The sequence below is a fragment of the Adelges cooleyi genome, unplaced genomic scaffold (genome assembly GCF_023614345.1).
Source record: "Adelges cooleyi isolate 19-005CV unplaced genomic scaffold, UGA_ACOO_1.1 ACOO_flye_CR_arks_rails_tigmint_CR_PRNA_247, whole genome shotgun sequence".
NCBI lineage: Eukaryota > Metazoa > Arthropoda > Insecta > Hemiptera > Adelgidae > Adelges > Adelges cooleyi.
The window spans coordinates 1,122,266-1,143,926 of record NW_026095912.1 but is presented as its reverse complement, the minus strand read 5'-3'; the positions used below and the strand labels follow the sequence as shown (position 1 = coordinate 1,143,926).

The 21,661-nt window shown below is 28.9% G+C and overlaps 3 protein-coding genes across 4 annotated transcripts; all 3 read left to right on the top strand.

Annotated features, from left to right (window-relative positions):
- The first annotated feature begins 25 nt into the window (after positions 1-25).
- On the top strand, positions 26-1,921 carry LOC126836929 (uncharacterized). Its single transcript, XM_050570648.1, has 2 exons — positions 26-185; positions 593-1,921. The coding sequence occupies exons 1-2, from the start codon at positions 99-101 to the stop codon at positions 1,919-1,921; spliced, it is 1,416 nt and encodes a 471-aa protein (XP_050426605.1). The 5' UTR covers positions 26-98.
- Positions 1,922-3,110: 1,189 nt separating this feature from the next.
- LOC126836807 (uncharacterized) lies at positions 3,111-21,418 on the top strand. The gene is made up of 2 exons (XM_050570455.1): positions 3,111-3,247; positions 20,120-21,418. Exons 1-2 carry the CDS (start codon positions 3,164-3,166, stop codon positions 21,416-21,418), a joined length of 1,383 nt encoding a protein of 460 aa, XP_050426412.1. The 5' UTR covers positions 3,111-3,163.
- LOC126836806 (uncharacterized) lies at positions 11,383-14,287 on the top strand. Of its 2 annotated transcripts, XR_007685395.1 has the most exons (3): positions 11,383-11,559; positions 12,627-14,029; positions 14,099-14,287. XR_007685395.1 is itself a non-coding variant. In XM_050570454.1 (2 exons), exons 1-2 carry the CDS (start codon positions 11,476-11,478, stop codon positions 13,920-13,922), a joined length of 1,380 nt encoding a protein of 459 aa, XP_050426411.1. In that variant the 5' UTR covers positions 11,383-11,475; the 3' UTR covers positions 13,923-14,287. The 2 variants fall into 2 exon arrangements, 1 of the variants encoding a protein (XP_050426411.1); XM_050570454.1 differs by having other exon boundaries at positions 12,627-14,287.
- Positions 21,419-21,661: the final 243 nt, after the last annotated feature.

Below are 21,661 nucleotides of genomic sequence, written 5' to 3'. Positions count from 1 at the left end.
TAGTATGTCTTGCGAGTGTAATGTATTAGTACTTGTTACTACACTATATCATACGAAAGACTTGTATTTTACTTAGTATAAATAATATAAAAAAAACTATGATTGCCAACCATTGTGCATTTTTGGTGTGTTGTTTTGCTATAACGTCAAATATAACAACAATCGAATCAACACGTAACCACCAGGTAAGCTTTTATTTAAAAATATTTTTTTAAGTGAAATAATTTTAGTCTTATATTTTACGGTAGGAAGCAGTCATACAAATATATATATATATATATATATATAATTATTTCTTACGTTAAAATGATAAACATGTTTTATAAAAAAGAAAAGCATCTACAAAATATATAATGTATTATAGAAATATTTTAGATATGTATAAAATACACTATATTTATTTTGTATTTTTACAAATTCAATATTTCTATTTATTTGTATTTACAATTAAACATATCCAGACAATATAAAGTAATTAAATCATAGGTATTGTTTCAGAAAAGATTGTTGTTAATATTTCAATAACTATGATTATCTGTTTAAAAACGAAAAATTTACTTTTTTATAATACTGTAATTATGTTTTATTATAGATTACTCCTTTACGAATATACACTCAATCAAATTGTCCACAATTTTTACTTACAATAGATGAATTGATAACATTCAACAAAAAGTCAATTAGTATTAATGAAACCGACGTGAGAAATCTATCAAACCGTAATGCGGGCACTTATTCGGATTACGAATTAAAATTAAAAAGCATCGTTAAATTAGAGAAAAAAGCTAAAGACATCAAATGTAGTTTTTGTGTAATTGCGAATTCAAAATTATTATACTTGAAGGACTTATTTGTAAAGCTAAAAAATGGAGAGCCTTTCATTAACAACGAGGGTTCTGTAACACGTCTTAAAGAAGAAGCCGGACTTATAATACATATATTAGTGTGGGGAAATTTTGTAACGGGCAAATGGCTTTGGATTTATTATTTAAAAATTATTGCAATTAGCCAATACGAAGAAAACAAACGTTACATCCAGGAAAACCCATTCGAAGACAACCAACTGCAATCTGGCGTTATAGATTTCATAAAAAAATGTGTAACTGACAATTACCTACCTAAGACCGCCATAAAATCTGATTTGGTATCGAAAAACCCGAAAGTGTACGAAAATATATTTTCTTTATTACTCCATTCCAGAAAATTTGCAGATATTTTAAATAGACGTGCCCCATTGGCACCGACCGAGTTTTTATATCTAAAACCATTCTGGGACGACGAAAGTCAATTTTTGTTTAGACAAATACCAGAAGTCAATGTCGATTGGAGTAATGCGAAACAACGACATGATGGTGAGGTTGCTATAACTAAAGAATTTGTGAAAAATCACACTTGGGTTCATGATCCGTACGGACGACTCGAACACCAACATTTGGTAATCAAAATTATCGATGCCAGATTTTATTGTTACTTTTCGGTTTTACTGTATATTTATGAAAAACAATTTTCCATACTCGACCAACAAACGTTAAGACACAACAAAATACTTATAAATAACGTTATCGCAAACGCATTGGATTTAATGGCGTATAAAGATGATTTTCTGGTGAATATTATATCGGAATTCAGATTTGGAATAATACGCGACATTAATGACATAAAATATATTTTAGCAAAATCAAAGACAAAGGCCAACGAGATCCTAAAAGATTTGAATGGAGTTAGCACAAACGTAATCGATTGGCAAAGTTTCAACATTAACGAAGGCCAACTGTCTGCTGACGATTTGCAAAGAATCATTGATGATTTGAAACTATTTTTAAGTGACTTAAATAGATTCTGCCTGCCGTTTGAATATAAAATGTTTTTGCATTTCGTAGATGTAGTTCAATCGTCAGCTACTAAAATAATTGAATTATAAACTAAAACACATTATCAAACTATAAGAAAATAAAAGGAAATATATCAAAAGAATTGCAATTTTTAGTTTCAGTTGTTATTGAATAAATTTGGAATATTTTATTAATCTCTAATGTGTTATGATACTTAAACAATGTAAAATAATAACTATGAATTACGGTATAATGTTATCGAAAAATAATGTTTTGTATTAATAATACCATGCATTTAATACTTTATTTTAGTATAGTTATAGTAAATTTAAAAGGATATTAGTTAAACGAAAAATTAATTAACATCGCCGAATTTGTATAACTTAATTTTCTAAAGTATTGCCTATAAAAAAACTCCTTGAAACCAGACTGCATGCAATTACTTTAATTGAAATTATTTTATAGTGACTGGTTAATAGTTTTTGGTGATATCGTCTATTGGAAAATTCAAACATAAATACGAATTTTTTTGAAATATTAAGCTCATACAAGTTAACAGGAAAATTAATTAATATGGTCGAAATTTATTAACACCATTTTTTACTTAAATATTATCTATATAAAACTCCTTTAAAAACAGACCGCAAGCAATTTCTCTTATTAAACATATTTTATAATGACTGGATATAGGTGTTATCGCCTATCAGACATTATTAGGAATTTATGATCTTCTTTTATTTAAAATATTAAATGTTAAAAATACTAGCTGTTGTGATCACGGGTTTCGTATGTCTTTTCTAACATTATATTTCGACATGCTTTTATAATGCTTTGACGTCATTCGAATCGTTTTGCTAAATTTCCACTATGTCCCGAATCCATTGTTCTAGCTTTTTTACTTACAAAGATATAACAGGGATTTTATTAATCGAATATAAAGTACTATTTTTATAATAATCATTATAAAATAGTCCAATCAAATATTACATGTTCATAAATATCGGTTGACCAACAAAAATGTTAATGCGAAGAGGCTTTATTATCTATAATTTTTTTTATAAAAAGTCGAATTGGTAGAAATTTATGTAAGTTATTATTTAGACGAAGTATGTACAATATACGCTGACAAACCGAAAAATATCGTTTCTTTGAACAAGACTCGTCAAATAAAACTGAAAAATAATACGGTTTACTTATTTTTTTTTACAATTTAACACAATGAACATCTTTAGATACCGACTTGCGAGTATAAGGGATTAGTATTCGTTATACCATATCATACGAATGACTTGAATTTAACTTTAATATAATTAAAAATATAAAAAATAACAATGATGGCCAACATTTGCACGTTTATGTTAAGTTGTTTTGCTATAACGTCGAATATAAAAACAATTGAATCAACCCGTAACCAGGTATGCTTTTATTTTGAAATATTTATATTTTATTTGAATCTTTTATATTACGGTAGATAGCATTCATATAAATATTTTTAAAATTATTTCTTACGTTAGTATGTTTGACTTGATTTATAAAAATGAAAAGTGTCTACAACACTATCATAATATATTATATAAATAATTTATAAACTAATTTTTTTAGCTTCCATGCAGGGCAGCGAAGGTATTGGTTCTCTTCTGATGTGGGCTTTTTTTATCTTGATACTCTTTAACTTTTTTAATACTGGACCAATTTCTTCGAGTAGCAACTTTATAAATCACAAATTTTATCTAGTTGGTACTTTGGGGGAGGGGCAAAAGTTGAAAAAGTTTACATCTTTGAAAGTTAAAATCGTACCTCCGTACCGAAGGTCAACTATGTCCAACTACCTGCAAATTATGATTAGGACAGTTCTTTATTGGAGCCAGATTAAGTGTTGGTTTTTATATAGTCTACCATCCCAAAATAAATTTCCTATTCCACAATTTGTTTAAAGGAACACTAATGTTATGCATATTGTTATACTGTTACCCATTTAAAGAGATTCACGCTTGATTGTTTAAATTATCCAATATTAGATAATCTGCTTCGTGCTATTTTTAACTTTTTAGTTTATCAACTTGTAGCTCTGATTTAGTATAAAATATTTCATTATTTTATTACTATTTCCAATTTAATATATATTATAATATTAATTAAAAATTAAAATTAAAAAACATTAAATTGAGGTGCTTTATTTACAAAGCATCAAAGCGTTTATTTGGAAGTTATTTTATCCGAGAGGACTAGTGCAGTAGAGTATAGGCATAAGGGAATAAAAACAACGAGGGGACGGAGAGGTCACAGGTCTACAGGAATTATTATAAATAAAAGTAATAGAATTGAATAATATCACTTTCAAATAAAGCTTTGATGCATATTTGTAAATACAGCACCTCAATTTAATATTTTCTAACTTTGCTGGCTTACACTGTGCTTGGTTTGGACTTACTGGCTTGAAAATACTAACTACTGTTTTGCATCGAAGCGTTTTTTCAAAAGTAATTTTATTACTTTCGGATTTAAAATTTCTTTTAAGCCTGTGACCTCCCCGTCGCCACTATCTTCCGACCCCACTATAATCTGTCGTCACTATGCCCCGACCCCACTGTGCTGATTTTTTTGTTAAATTATACATTAAAATGAAATATTTCTTTTAATTTGTAGTCAAAATTAAAACATTTTCAGGCAATATAATCAAAATAAATTATAATAGTAGCAGCTGCATCATCCAAAAATATAATTTACATTAATTGGAAGCTCAATAATCATTAGATAAATCATTGTCTGAGACATCTTTGTTCTTAATACTTTAATAACTATTATTATCTGATTTCAAACAAAAAAACCAACTTGGTTTATATAATTAAATACATTTATGTTTTTTTTTTAGATTACTCCATTACGGTTATCCACTCAATTAACAGATGAATGCTTTGTACTTACCGTAAATAAATTGATAACCTTTAACAAACAGTCAATACGTATTAAAAGAACAGACGTGATCAATTTGTCAAACTCTGCTTTGGGAACTTTTTCAAATTACCAATTAAAATTAGAAAGCCGTGTTAAATTAGAGAGAAAAGCTGAAGACATAAAATGTAGTTTTGGTTTAATTGCAAAATCAAAATTGTTAGACTTGAAGGACATATTTGTAAAGCTAAAAAATGGAGAGCCTTTCGTTAATGACGAGGAAACTGTCACACGTCTTAAAAAAGAGGCCGGACTTGTAATACATTTCTTAGTGTGGGGTAATTTAAAAACGGGCAAATGGCTTTGGAGTTATTATTTGAAAATCATAGCAATCAGCCAATACGAAGATAACAAACGTTTCATCCAGGAAAACCCATTCGAAGAGCAACAATTGCAAACTGGAGTTTCAAGTTTCATCGAAAAATGTATCGCTGAAAAATACCTTCCTAAGACTGCAATGGAGTCTGATTTGGTTTCGGAAAAGCCAGAGATATACCAAAATTTATTCCGCAAACTACGCAAAACGGGTTGGGTTTCAGAGGTTTTACACGGCAGTTTTTCTGTCTTGGCACCGATCGACTTTTTATACCTAAAACAATTCTGGGAAGACAGAAGTCAATTTTTGTTTAGACAAATTGCAGAAGTCGATGTCAATTGGAGTAATGCGAAACAACGACATGAATTAGAGGTGGCTATTACCAAAGAATTTGTGAAAAATCGCACTTGGATTTCCAAACCGTATGAACGCCTCGAACACCACCATTTTGTAATCAAAATTATCGATGCCAGATTTTATTGTTACTTTTCGGTTTTACTGTATATTTATGAAAAACAATTTTCCATACTCCACAAACACATGATGGCATACAACAAAAAACTTATAGATACCGTTATCGAAAAAGCATTGGATTTAATGGCGTATAAAGACGATTTTATGTTGAATATTATATCAGAATTCAAGTATGGAGTAATAAGCGACAGCACTGACATAAAATATATTTTAGCAAAATCAAAGACTAAGGCCAAAGAGATCCTAAAAGATTTGAATTGTGTTAGCACAAACCAAATCGATTTGCTTAGTTTCAATATTAACGAAGGCCAACTGTCTGCCGACTATTTGTCAAGAATCATTGTTGATTTTCAACGGTTTTTAAGTGACTTAGAACGCGTCTGCTTGCCGTTTAAATATAAAGTGTTTTTGCATTTCACAGATGTAATTCAATCATTGGCTACTCAACAAAATTGAATTATAAATTAACAACACATTATTTAATTATAAGGAAATAAAAGAAAATATATCAAAAAGAATTGCAATTTTTAGTTTCATGCGTCAACAAATAAATTTGGAATATTTAATTAATTTATAATGTGTTATGATGTTTAAACAATGTAATATATTAACTACGAGTTACCCTAAAATGTTAGCAAATATTAATGTTTTGTATTAATAATACCATGCATTTAATACTTTATTTTAATATAGTTATAATAAATTTAAAAAAATAGAAATTTAACGGAAAATTAATTAATATGGTCAAAATTTAAAAACTAATAAAATGACATTACAAGCATAAACGTTTAAATTAAATAAAACGTGTAACATGAAAATCGTTTTCACTTTATTATTATGCTTGTATTATAATATAGAAATACTTTATTTTATTAAATGCACTTATTTTAGTTTTTGTGAATGCAGATTTATAAAAATACAAATTATCTCGATATATTTCTGTGAAAAATTTCATCTTGCATTATTTCATATCTTCCAACTTGATTACTTTTAGAGTCGGTTTTCTATAATTATATAAATATATTGACATGATTATGTGTTATGGTGGGGAAGGGTATATTATAATAGAATAACATGGTATATTATAATATGCCTAAAACATTTAACTATTATTAAAACCACATTATTTTACCACATTTTAACTTTTTTCTAAGTTACAAATTTAAATTTAAAATCCTAACGAAATTATAGAATTTTGTTGAAGACTAAAAATATAGCTGTATTGCCAAAATAAATTTTATTCATAGAAAAGAAATAATTTAAACTAAAAAACTTAAAACTTATACAAATTAACTGTAAAATTAATTAACATGGTCATAATATTATTAAAACCACTTTTATCCCATAACTGCCTGTACAAAACTCTTTAAAAACAAACCGCATACCTTATTTCAAATATTTTATAGTGAATGGCCATAATAATAAACGAAAAAAATACTAGCTGTTGTGATCACGGGCTTTGTATGTTTTTCATACCTTTAAATTTCCACATGTGCTTATAATGCTTTGACATCATTCGAATCGTCGTTTGATTTTATTCTAGGCAAAAAACAGAAAGTGTAGTAACTTTATTATAATTTTTTTTTTTAAGTCGATTGGTAGGAATTTATGTAAAATATTATTCAGACGAAGTATGATCAATATGCGTCGAAAACCCGAAAAATATCGTTTGTATGAACAAGAGTTGCCAAATAAAACTGAAAAATCAATCTGATTACTTATGCTTTTTTACAATTTAACACAATGAAAATCTTTAGAGACCATCTTGTGATTATAAGGTTTTAGTATTCGTCATACCATATCATACAAAACACTAGAATTTTTCTTTAGTTTAATTTAAAATATAAAAATAACAATGGTTGCCAACATTTGTGCTTTTTTATTATGTTGTTTTGCTATAACATCAAATATAAAAACAATTGAATCATCACGTAACAAGGTAAGCATTTATTGTGATTTATATTTTTTCACTTCAATATGTTTATCTTATATTTCACGGTAGATAGCAATCATACAAGTATTTATAAATTTATTTCGTACGTTTATATGATTTAGGTGTTTTATAAAAATGGAAAGCGTCCACAAAACTATGAAATATATTATAAATTTGGAAATTCATTTTTTTTTTTGTTAAATTATTCATTCAACTTATTTATTTGCAAAAATTAAATGTTTCTAAAAATTTGTAGTAAAACATTTTCAGACAATGTAATCAAAATAAATTATATATAACAGCTGCATCATACAGAAATTTAGTTTACATAATTTTGGATCACAATAATCATTGGATAAATCATTGCTTGAGACATTTTTGTCCTTAATATTTTAGTAACTATTTTATTATTTGTTTTCAAACAAAAATTGGCGATTAGTTTGGCTCTATTTAAGGTTTTTGCATAGTATTAACAGTTTGCGTACAAGTCCGCTACATCACGAGATACATTTTTATGTCTCGTTCCGCGTACCCCTTTGATAGCATTTAAAATATTTTTCGTTGCTAACCCAAAATAAGCACTTGGTTTGTGACAATGGTAACCACGGTACTCGAATGGTAGGTGATGGTTAATTTTATGTTTTGGCCAAAAGTTGTTTAGAAGTTTTTTAATAAATGACCTTAATCGATTTATTTTGGCAAAACATTTACTTGGTTAGTTATTTTGATCAGTTTAACCATTCATTCAAGTTTGTTCGTTGTGAAAACAACACATCATATAAAAACTTTAACATCCCCACGCCCACACGGGTGCATTCCCAATGTCCAAACTAGAACTGAACTAAAATGAATTCAATAATTTAAGAGGTCATATTTTTATGAATTGTTTTAAGCCAGATATTGAACACTAAAATATAAGCCAGAAACTTGATGTTTTAATATACTAGCCACCTTAGATACTAGAAATCGTTATGGTTATACGGACCCGTAATGCTAAAACATATCCATGATTCGTGGTGCGGAAAAAATAATTAGGTTTTTTATATTCGGTTGTGTTCCAAATTAAACACATATCCCTTAACTCTTATGTCACTTATCTTATCAGATAAATCAGCTGATTTTTCCGTTATGACAACCGGTGTCAATATTTTTATAACAATAGGTGTTGAATTTTTTGTTATGATAACCGGTGTCGATTTTTCCGTGGTATGCCAAAGCAAAAACATAAAAATGTCAAAATCCAACTTCGTTTATATAATTATATAAATTGATGTTGTTTTTTTTTAGATTACCCCTTTACGGTCATCGACTCAATTATATGATCCACGCTATGTACTTACCATAAAAAATTTCATAACCTTTAACAAACAGTCAATTGGTATTAAACAAAGAGACATAATAAATCTTGCAAACCCTGCTTTGGGCACTTTTTTGAAATACCAATTAAAACTAAAATGCCGTGATAAATTAGAGAAAAAAGCTGAAGACATCAAATGTGGTTTTGGTTTGATTGTAAAATCTAATTTATTATACTTGAAGGAATTATTTGTTAAGCTAAAAAATGGAGAGACTTTAATTAAAACCGAGGAAACTGTAACACGTCTTAAAGAAGATGCCGGACTTATAATACATTTATTAGTGTGGGGAAATTTAGTAACGGGCAAATGGCTTTGGAGTTATTATTTAAAAATTATCGCAATCAGCCAGTACGAAGATAACAAACGTTTCATCCAGAAAAATCCATTTGAGGACGATCAACTGAATTCTGGCGTTTCGGTTTTCATAGATAAATGTATAGCTGAAGAATATCTTCCTGAGAATTCAGTTGATATGGATTTTATTTCGAAAAAGCCGAAAGTGTACAAAGATATGTTTTCTTTTTTACTCCATTCCAGAACATTTGTAGATATTTTATTGAGCCGTGTCGCTTTGGCACCGACCGAATTTCTATATCTAAAACCATTCTGGGAAGACGGAAGTCAATTTTTGTTCAGTCAAATAGCCGGAGTTAATGTCGATTGGAGTAATGCAAAACAACGACATGAAGTAGAGGTTGCTATTACTAGAGAATTTGTGAAAAATCGCACTTGGGTTCATAATCCGTACGGTCGCCTCGACCATCAACACTTGTTGGTCAACATAATCGATGCTAGAGTTTATTGTTACTTTTCGGCTGTACTGCATATTTATGGAAAACAATTTTCCATATTCAACAAACAGACGATGGCATACAACAAAAAAATTATAGATACCGTTATCAATACCGCATTGAATTTAATGGCGTATAAAGATAATTTTCTGGTGAATGTTATATCAGAATTCAAGTACGGAATAATAAGCAACATCGATGACATAAAAGATATTTTAGCAAAATCAAAGACAAAAGCCAACGAGATCCTCAAAGATTTGAATTGTGTTAGCACACATGAAATCGATTTGCTTAGTTTCAACGTTAACGAAGGCCAAATGTCTGCCGACGACTTGTTAAGGATTATTAATGATTTTAAAGGTTTTTTAAGCGACTTAAAATATTTTTGCCAGCCGTTCGAATATAAAGTGTTTTTGAGTTTCATAGATGTAATTCAATCATTACCCACTCAAAATAATTGAAAAGAAAGAAACCATATAAAAAAAATGCAGTTTTTAGTTTCAAGGGTCATTAAATATATTTGCAAAATTAAATTAATTTAATTATGTGTTATATTATTAAAACAATGTTATATAATAATTATGAGTTACCGTTAATCTTAGCAAAACATAATAGGTTTGTACTTTGTATTAATAATATCATGCATTAAATACTTTTTTTTAATAAAGGTGTTGTAAATTTTATAGAACATTGGTCTTAATTTTAAAACTTTTTTAAAACATTGCCTATACAAAACTCCTTTAAAACAGACTGCATGCAATTCCTTTCATAAAAATGATTTTATAGTGACTGGGTTTAGGTGATATCACCTATCTGACAATTCAATCATTTTATATAAAAATTGTATGGGTTACGTCTGCAAACTAATTTTCTAGATCAGGCGAAATAGGTTTTGTACTTCGACATGTTTTTTTATGATTTGACGTCATTTGAACCATTGTTTGATTTAAGATCGTTCAGCACACTCATATTAATACTAGTCTAATATTATTAATATTTGTATAACAGAACGTGACTATGGTTCGTAGCAAAATAAAAAATAATGTGAATCTTAACAAAAAAAACGGTGTTTTAATGTGTCGACTTTATTGTACTGACTTTTTACTATTAACACAGATTTTATCAACTAATAATTAAAAGGCTGATAATAAAGAATTTTTTTTAATAACTATAAAATATTCTGATCAATGACGACATAATATTTATATATGCATATATATATATATATTCCTACAACAGAAAATGTATAGTGAAATGTTTTTTAATATCGACTTTCTAACTCTATGCTATAAGCCTGAGGCCATGGTTCATTTACCTAAAGGTCTAAAAATTTGAAATAATTCGAATGAAAAATTGATTTGTAGCCATTGATTTTTATATATATTATAACCCACTGAATCCATTTCAACTTCAAAAACACAGATGAGAAGTGAATTTTTGATAACTAAAAAAAAATATCCTTTACTATCTTAATTCGAGAATAACAAGCAAAAAAGCACACAATTTTGCAGCTTAACATTATGGTTTTATTATAGTTTTTTTATAAGAAGTCGAATCGACAGAAATTTGTAAAAAATATTATTTAGGCAAAGTATAACCAATATACGTTGGCAACCCAAGAATATCATTTGTATGAACAAGTGTTGTCAAAAAAAAATTAAAAATAAAATTAATTACTTATGCTTTATGACAATTAAACACAATAAAACACTTTAGCTACCGTAAAACCGCTTGCGAGTATAACAGGATAGTACTAGTTTTACTAAATTGCACAAAAGACTTGTATTTTACTAATGTATAAGTAGTAATAAAAAAAACTATGATTGCAAACCTTTGTGAATTTTTGTTCTGTTGTTTTGCTATAACATCAAATATAAAAATAATCGAATCAGCAGGTAACCAAGTAAGCATTAATTTTTAACTACCTATATTTTTTTCTATGAGGGTCAGAATACTCCTATGGTACCTCATACCTTTCGTAAGAGTGGACTAAAATAATGTTACGTCAGGCTTACAGACGGTGTAAAACAAGTTGAAGTGTATGAGGAGTCCAAAACTGAACATAGGCGGTGTGTCTCATCTCGGATGTGCGAGGGGGTGGGCACAGGCGAGAAGTAGCTATATAGTTGTTGGGGAGAGAGTACTTGATTTTAGCAAGCATAAAGGTTGTGAAAAGTCAGTTGTGAGTACTTTTTATAGGAAGAGAGAAGAATATTATATAACTCACAAAAGTGGAGGGTATAGATCACAAATAGAGAACAGAGATTGTACAGCAGTGTAAGGATTTTAAAGTAATTTTAGGCAAAAGTGTGGTAATACAGCATAAGTTTTTGGTGTCAAGAAAACAGGATAAACAGGAGAAAAGAGCAGTAAATAAAGTGTCAAAAAAAAGGTGATAGAAGTTAACGGTTGGAAAAGAAAAGTGGGTTGTAAGGAAAATGAAAGAAGAAGTACTGTGAAGCATTGAGGAAAATGTTGAAATAGTTTAGAATAGGGTGGTAAATAGTATAAAAAAAGTGGCGGTGGATGTTGTAGATAAAAGTAAAGGTAGTGACTGGATAAGGAAACGTGGTGGTGCGATAATGATATAAAGGAAAGGTTATTAAGGAAAATGTCTCAGCATAACAAATGACAAAAAAACATGAGGAGAGAGGATTAGTTGGAGTACAGAAACTAAATAAAAAATCAAAATGGGTAGTTAGAAAAGCAAAGTTCAAATAGTACGATTTTTAGATCGTGTGTTGCATGAAAGTCGAAGAAGTCACAATTAAACTTTTTCAGACGATGTAATTAAAAAAAATTATGTTAAATAGCTGCACCATACTGAAATTTAGTTTACATTATTTTAAAGCAAAATAACTATTGGATAAATCATATTGTTACAAGACTAATTTTTTTGTTTTTAATAGTAATAATATTAAAGTTAAATACAAATAATAATATTTGTATTTAAATATACATTTTTTATAGATTGCTCCTTTGCGATTATACACTCATACAACTGGTCCAAGCTATGTACAAACCATAAAGAATTTGAAAACATTTAACAACCATCCAGTTAGTATTACATACGAAGACGTAGCACTTCTGACAGCCGGTTATTTAGAAACTTTTTTAGATTACCAATTAAAATTAAAAAGCCGTGAAAAATTAGAGAAAAAAGCTAAAGACATCACATGTAGTTTTTCATTAATTGCAAAATCAAAATTATTTTTCTTGAAGGACTTATTTGTAAAGCTAGAAAATGGAGAGCCTTTTATTAATGTCGAGGAAACTATAAAACGTCTTAAAGAAGAAGCCGGACTTATACTACAATTATTAGTGTGGGGAAATTTAGAAACAGGAAAAAGGCTTTGGAGTTATTATTTAAAAATTATTGCAATCAGCCAATACGAAGGTAACAAACGTTTCATCCAGGAAAACCCATTCGAAGATCAACAACTCCAAACCGGCTTTTCAGTCTTTATAGAAAAATGTATAGCTGACGATTACCTACCTAAGAATACAATAGAATTTGATTTGGTTTTGAAAAAGCCAGAGATATACGAAAAAATGTTTTGTGATCTTCGGAAATCCAGATGGGGTAAAGATGTGTTAAGGGGCCAATTTTTGGTCACGACAGACTTTTTATATCTTAAATCATTTTGGGATGACGCAAATGAAATATTGTTCAGACATATAGTCGGAGTCAATGTCGATTGGAGTAATGTAAAACAACGTCATGAACTCGAAACAGCTATTACCAGAGAATTTGTAGAAAATCGCACTTGGATTAAAAATCCGTACGGCCGACTCGACCACCAACATATGGTAATCAAAATTATCAGTGCCAGATTTTATTGTTTCTTTTCGGTTGTTCTGCATATTTATGAAAAACAGTTTTCCAGACTGCGCGAAGAGATGATGATAGACACCAGAGATCGTATAAATAATGTAATCAAAGACGCATTGATTTTAATGTCGTATAAAGATGATTTTCTTTTGAATATTATATCAGAATTTAAGTTTGGAATAATAAACGAAATCAACGACATAAAAGACATTTTAGCAAGTGTGTGGAAAAAGGCCAACGAGATCCTAAACGATTTAAATGGTGTTAGCGCAAACAAAATCGATTGGCTTAGTTTCAACGTTAACGAAGGCCAACTGTCTAACACAGATTTGATAATAAGAATCCTTAATGATTTTTATGATTATTTAAATGAATTAACAGTCTTGCCGTTTAAATATAAAGTGTTTTTGCATTTTATAGATGTAGTTACATAGTCGGCTGCTCAATGTATTTAAAATTTTAAATTATGAACTCAATGTTCTTAAATCAAAATATAACGAATTTAAAGAAAATTACAGGAGTACAAGAATAAAAATTAAAAGTATAGCATATGAAATATTAGAAATTAAATTTATTATGAAAATTGTATTTACTTATCCTATTTCAACAGTTTCACATGATAAGAACCTAATGAAACCGTATAATGTTGCAAGCCTAAACGTTTGGATTAAATAAACCATATAACATGAAAATTGTTTTTACTGTATTATTATACTTGAATTTTAAGATAGTAATACTTTATTTTATTAAATGCCATTCATTTTAGTTTTTGCGAATGCAGAATTATAAAAATACAAATTATTCCAATATATTTTTATTTTCTGTGGAAAATGTCATCCTGCTTTATTTCATATTATTCATATCATCCAACCTTATTTATTTTTAGTCGGGATTCCAGAATTATACATATTAATTACATTTTCTGGCAATATAATCGAAATATGTGCGAGGGGGGGTGGGCACAGGTGAGAAGTAGCCATATAGTTGGTGGGGAGAGAGTTTTTGATTTTCGCAAGCGTATGAGTTGTGAAAAGACAGTTGTGAGTACTTTATATAAGAAGAGAGAAGACTATTATAACGTCTTATAAAAGTGGAGGGTATAGATCACAAATAGAGAACAGAGATTGTACAGCAGTGTAAGGATTGTAAAGTAATTTTAGGCAAAAGTGTGGTAATGCAGCATAGGTAGTTGGTCTTGGATTTTTGGTGTGAAGGAAACAGGTTAAACACGAGAAAAGAGCAGAAAATAAAGTGTCGAAAATAAGGTGGTGGAAGTTAACGGGTGACAAAGAAAAGTGGTTTGTGAGGAAAATGAAGGAAGAAGTAGTGTTTAGCATGTAGGTAAATGTAGATAAAGTTTGGAATAAGGTGGTAAATGGTGTAAAAAAGGTGGCAAGGGATGTTTTAGGTGAGAGTAACGATGGTATGCCATAGGATAAGGAGACGTGATTGTGTGATAATGTAATACAGGAAATATTATTAAGGAAGCAATCATTCTGCAAGCGAATCACCTTTTATGTCTAATATGTCAGCGAAACCGAGTAGGCGCAACTTATTCTGACCAATTAATAAACCACCTTCGTTGTCCTGTAGTATCCTTACTACCTTCTCTAGGGCAAGATTGAAAAGTACTGGGGACAGGGCGTCCCCCTGCTTCAGCCTGGTTTCCACTGTAAATGTTCCTGATGTTACATTTTGTATTCTCACTCTGTATTTCGTGCTTTCCATACACATTTTAGTTAGTGCTATTAATTTTTTTGAGAAACCGAACTCGCACCTAATATTGTTGAGACTCTCTCTGTGTCTTTGGCTCTCTCCAAATTATAATGCAATTAAAGAAAAAACATAAATACAAAATAAAATTGTCGCCTAAAATATATGAGAAATTAACTTTTTATGAAAATATTATTCACTCTCCCTATTTCAGCATTTTCAAAAACAAGCATGCATAAACGTTTACATTAAATAAACCATACTATAATGGTATTTTAGTATAGTAATATTTTATTTTACTTTTTACGTATACGTAACTTTTTTACTACGGAGATTTATAAAAAATACAAATTATCAAGATAGATTTCAATGGAAAATTTCATCTTGCATTATTCCATATCTTCCATATCGTCCAAATTGATTGTTTATAGAATCAGTTTTCTATAATTATATAAATATATTGACATGATTATGTGTTATGGTGGGGAGGGATATATCATAATAGTACATTTTCAGACAATATAATCTAACTATGTTAAAAAAAGCAATGTTAATGTTTACAGTTCTTATTTTAAAATTATGCCTAAAACATTCAACTATTATTAAAACCACATTATTTTACCACATTTTAACTTTTTTCTATGTTACAAAATTAAAATTTAAAATCCTAAGGAAATTATAGAAATTTATTCGAGACTAAAAAATATAGTTTTTCTGTAATTGCCAAAATTAATTTTATTCATAGAAAATAATTATATAAACTAAAAAACTTAAAACTTATACAAATTAACTGGTAAATTAATTAACATGGTCATAACATTATTAAAACCACCTATAACTGCCTATACAAAACTCTTTAAAAACAAACCGCATACCTTATTTAAAATATTTTATAGTGAATGCTCATAATAATAAATGATAAAAATACTAGCTGTTGTGATCACGGGCTTTGTATGTTTTTCATACATTTATATTTCCACATGTGTTGATAATGCTTTGACATCATTCGAACCGTCGCCTTAGTGGGTCAAAATTTAAATCTGTTTGGACAAAAATCTATTTTTGATCTATTTTTAAAAATTATGATATTGTTAGAAATAAGTTGTTAGATAATTGGTTACGATAAAATGGTTTCATATTTGAACTTTGGACGCCGGTGACAGAGGTATTAAACTTAAAAGATTACTTTTGTGTGGCGCGCTAATAAAAATAATCGAGTCGAAACTGTTGATCGATTACTTGTGCTTATCCTATTTTCCTAAATTAAAATTTATCAGGTTATTAAAATGGATTCTAAAGCGTCAGGTATGCACTTCTATCTGGTATAATCGTTTGCATACCAGGTGTATGTTATACATATCTATTGTACATTTTAAAATTACTATTTTTGTTTAAAATGTTATAAAAAAATTTACTTTGGCTGGAGTTTTAAAAAAAGTTCCGAAAAGTACACCGGCTTTTTTTAATTAGTACGAAAACATAACTTGTAACTTGTAAAAAAAGCTTAATTATCTAAAAAATTTTTTTATAAAAAGTAGAATTGTTAGAAATTTGTGTAAGGTATTTTTTAGACGAAGTATGTACAATATACGCTGACAAACCGAAAAATACCGTTTTGTTTGAAGAAGACTAGTCAAATAAAACTGAAAAACAAAACGGTTTACTTAAGTTTTTTTACAATTTAACACAAAAAAAATCTTTAGAGACCAACTTGCTAGTATAAGGAATTAGTATTCGTCATACCATATCATACGAATTTTACTTTAGTATAATTAAAAACATAAAAAATAACAACGATGGTCCACATTTGCACGTTTATGTTAAGTTGTTTTGCTATAACGTCGAATATAAAAAAAATTGAATCACCCCATGTCAAGGTAAGCTTTTATTTTGCAATATATACATTTTATTTGAATCTTTTATTTTACGGTAGATAGCAATCATACAAATTATATTTAACAGCTGCATTATACGGAAATTTAGTTTACATTATTTTGGATCACTATAATCATTGGATAAATCATTGTTTGAGACATTTTTGTTCTTAATATTTTAGTAACAATTATTATCTGTTTCAAACAAAAATTGGTGATTAGTTTGGCTCTATTTAAGGTTTTTACATATTATTAACAGTTTTTGTACGAGTCCGCAACACCACGGGATACATTTTTAAGTCTCGTTCCACGTACCCCTTTGATACCATTTAAAATATTTTTCGTTGCTAACCCAAAATAAGCACTTGGTTTATGACAATAGTAATCACGGTACTCGAATGATAGGTGATGGTGAATTTTATATTTTGGCCAAAAGTTGTTTAGTAGTTTTTTAATAAATGACCTTAATCGATTTATTTTGGCAAAACATTTACTTGGTTAGTTATTTTGATCAGTTTAACCATTCATTCAAGTTTGTTCGTTGTGAAAACAACACATCATTTAAAAAATTTAACATTCCTACGCCCATGTTGTATTCACAATGTGCAAACTAGAACTGAAATAAAATGAATTCAATAATTTAAGAGGTCATATTTTTATGAATTGTTTTAAGCCAGATATTCAACACTAAAATATAAGTCAGAAACTTGTTATGTTTTAATATACTAGCCACCATAGATACTAGAAATCGTTATGGTTATACGGACTTTAAATGCTAAAACATATCCATGATTTAAAATTTATCCGTGGTGCGAAGAAAATAGCTAGGTTTTTTTATTTCTGTTTGTGTTCCAAATTAAAAACATATCTCTTAAATCTTATATCACTTATCTTATCAGATAAATCAGCTGATTTTTTCGTTATGACAACCGGTGTCAATACTTTTATTTTAATTGGTGTCAAATATTCCGTGTGTATGCCAAAGCAAAGACATAAAAATGTCATAATCCAACTTGTACTTATGTACCATAAAAAATTTCATAACTTTTAACAAACCGTCAATTAGTATTAAACTAAAAGACATAATAAATCTTGCAAACCCTGCTTTGGGCACCAAGTTTCAACTTTAACGAAGGCCAACTGTCTGCCGACGATTTGTTAAGGATTATTGATGATTTTAAAGGTTTTTTAAGTGACTTAAAATATGTTTGCCAGCCGTTCGAATATAAAGTGTTTATGAGTTTCATAGATTTAATTTAATCATCACCCACTCAAAATAATTGAAAAGAAAGAAAACTTGTAAACAAAAATTTCAGTTTTTAGTTTCAAGGGTCATCAAATAAATTTACAAAATTAAATGAAATTAATTATGTGTTATATTATTTAAACAATGTTTTATAATAACTATGTATTACCGTTAATATTAGCAAAACATAACAGGTTTGTACTTTGTATTAATAATATCATGCATTAAATACTTTTTTTAAATATAGTTATTGTAAATTTAAAAGAATATAAATTAAACGGACAATTAATTAACATGGTCTAAATTTTAAAACTTTTTTAAAACATTGCCTATACAAAACTCCTTTAAAACAGACTGCATGCAATTCCCTTAATTAAAATGATTATATAGTGACTGGATTTAGGTAATATCACCTTTTTGACAATTCAAACATATTATATAAGAATTTTATGGGGTACTATTTTAAAAATATTTATTTCTGAAAATACTAGCTGTTGTTTTTACAGATTTTATATGTACAAATGACGTTACGTCTGCAAACTAATTTTCTAGATCAGGCGAAATAGGTTTTGTACTTCGACATGTTTTTTTATGCTTTGACTTTATTTGAACAATTTTTTTATTTAAGTTCGTTCAGCACACTCATATTAATACTAGCCTAATATTATTAATATTTGTATAATTGAACGCGACTATGGTTCGTAGCAAAATAATATGTTGTATGTATATATTGTATTCAAAAAGTTCAAAATATAAATGAATAATAAATTCAATAATTTAAGGGGCCAAATTCTCTATGAATTGTTTTGCGTCAGATATTATGAAAACACTTAAATATTAGCCAGAAACTTGATATGGTAACTACTTACTAGCCACCTAAGATACATAAAAATGTATCCTGTGGTGTTGCAGACTCGTACGCAAGCTGTTATAATATAATATGTAATACCTATGTGAAAACCTTTAATAGAGCCTTGCAAACCATCGAATAGCAACCGCATAAAAAATACCCTTAACGGTTGTGTAATAATTGGCCAAGATTCGAGAAAAGAGGTCCAGAGATTTGTTAATCGTGTGTAGTATGAAAGTCGAAGATAAAGAAGTGCTGACATGACATGTGGATGCGAAAAAGAGATGGAAAGTGTACTTTGAAAAACTATTGAATGAGGAATCTCCAATGGGTTAAGGCAGGTGTTAGGCTACATTGGCATGGGAGGAAGTAGTGTGTAAACAGTTCCCTCTCAGGTAAGCTAAAAAAAAGGCTACTTTGGCACAAGGTGGTTGACCGGTTTCCTTAATAAGGTGATAGTAGATGGGAAAATGTCGGAAAAGTATTCTGGTACCAATATGGGCAAGGGAGATGTGCAGGAGTGTGGAACAATAGGGAAAAAGGGAGGTAATAGTATTTGATTTTCGAGAAAGTTATGGGGCAAAACAAGTAATGCAGATGAGTGAGGCGACGAAGTGTGTGAGGTTGATAGGTTTAAGTAATCAGGATCGGTGGTACTATAATTATTTTATTGATGTACAAATTGAATGTTTTTGTTAACTTGTAGTCACAATTAAACTTTTTCAGACGATGTTATTTAAATAAATTATTTAACATAAATAGCTGCATCATACTGAAATTTAGTTTACATTATTTTAAAGCAAAATAACTATTGGATAAATAATAGATTGTTACAAGACTATATTTATTGTTACTAATAGTAATCATATAAAAATACAATTATAAAAATTATAGTATAAAATTAAATACAAATAATATTTTTTGTATTTAAATATACATTTTTTATAGATTGCTCCTTTGCGATTATACACTCAATCAACTGGTCCAAGCTATGTACAAACCATAAAGAGTTTGATAACATTTAACAACAAAAATCCAGTTAGTATTACAAACAAAGACAATGCACTCCTGACAGCCAATTATTTGGGAACTTTTGTGGATTACCAATTAAAATTAAAAAGCCGTGAAAAATTAGAGAAAAAAGTTAAAGACATCAAATGTAGTTTTGGTTTAATAGCAAAAGGAAAACTATTATACTTGAAGGAATTATTTTTAAAGCTAGAAAATGGAGAGCCTTTCATTAATGACGAGGTAACTGTAACACGTCTCAAAGAAGAAGTCGGACTTATACTACAATTATTAGTGTGGGGAAATTTAGAAACGGGAAAATGGCTTTGGAGTTATTATTTAAAAATAATTGCAATCAGCCAATACGAAAATAACAAACGTTTCATCCAGGAAAACCCATTCGAAGATCAACAACTCCAAACCGGCTTTTCAGTCTTTATAGAAAAATGTATAGCTAACGATTACCTACCTAAGAATGCAATAGAATCTTATTTGGTTTTGAAAAAGCCAGAGATATATAAAAAAATGTTTTGTGATCTTCGCGAATCCAGATGGAATAGAGATGTGTTAAGGGGCGGTTTTTTGGTCACGACAGACTTTTTATATCTTAAACCATTTTTGGACGACGCAAATCAAATATTGTTCAGACATATAGTCGGAGTCAATGTCGATTGGAGTAATGTAAAACAACGACATGAACTCGAAACAGCTATTACCAGAGAATTTGTAGAAAATCGCACTTGGATTAACCAACCGTACGGTCGACTCGACCACCAACATATGGTAATCAAAATTATCAGTGCCAGATTTTATTGTTTCTTTTCGGTTGTTCTGCATATCTATGAAAAACAGTTTTCCAGACTGGACGAACCGACGATGATAGACACCAGAGATCGTATAAATAATGCCATCAAAGAAGCATTGATTTCAATGGGGTATAAAGATGAATTCCTTTTGAATATTATATCAGAATTTAAGTTTGGAATAATAGCCGAAATCAAAGACATAAAAGGAATTTTAACTAGAGTGAAGACAAAGGCCAACGAGATCCTAAACGATTTAAATGGTGTTAGCGCAAACAAAATCGATTGGCTTAGTTTCAACGTTAACGAAGGCCAACTATCTAACACAGATTTGATAATAAGAATCATTGATGATTTTTATGAATATTTAAATAAATTAAAAGCCTTGCCGTTTGACTATAAAGTGTTATTGCATTTTATAGACGTAGTCACATAGTCGGCTGCTCAATATATTTAAATTTTAAATTTTGAACTCAAAGTTCTTAAATCAAATTATAAATAAATTAAAGAAAATTGTTACAAGAATAAAAATTAAAAGTATAGCATAACAAATATTAGAAATTAAATTTATTATGAAAATTGTATTTGCTTATCCTATTTTAACAGTTTCACATGATAAAACCTTTATGAAACCATATAATGTCATTGCAAGCATAAACATTTGGATTAAATAAACCAT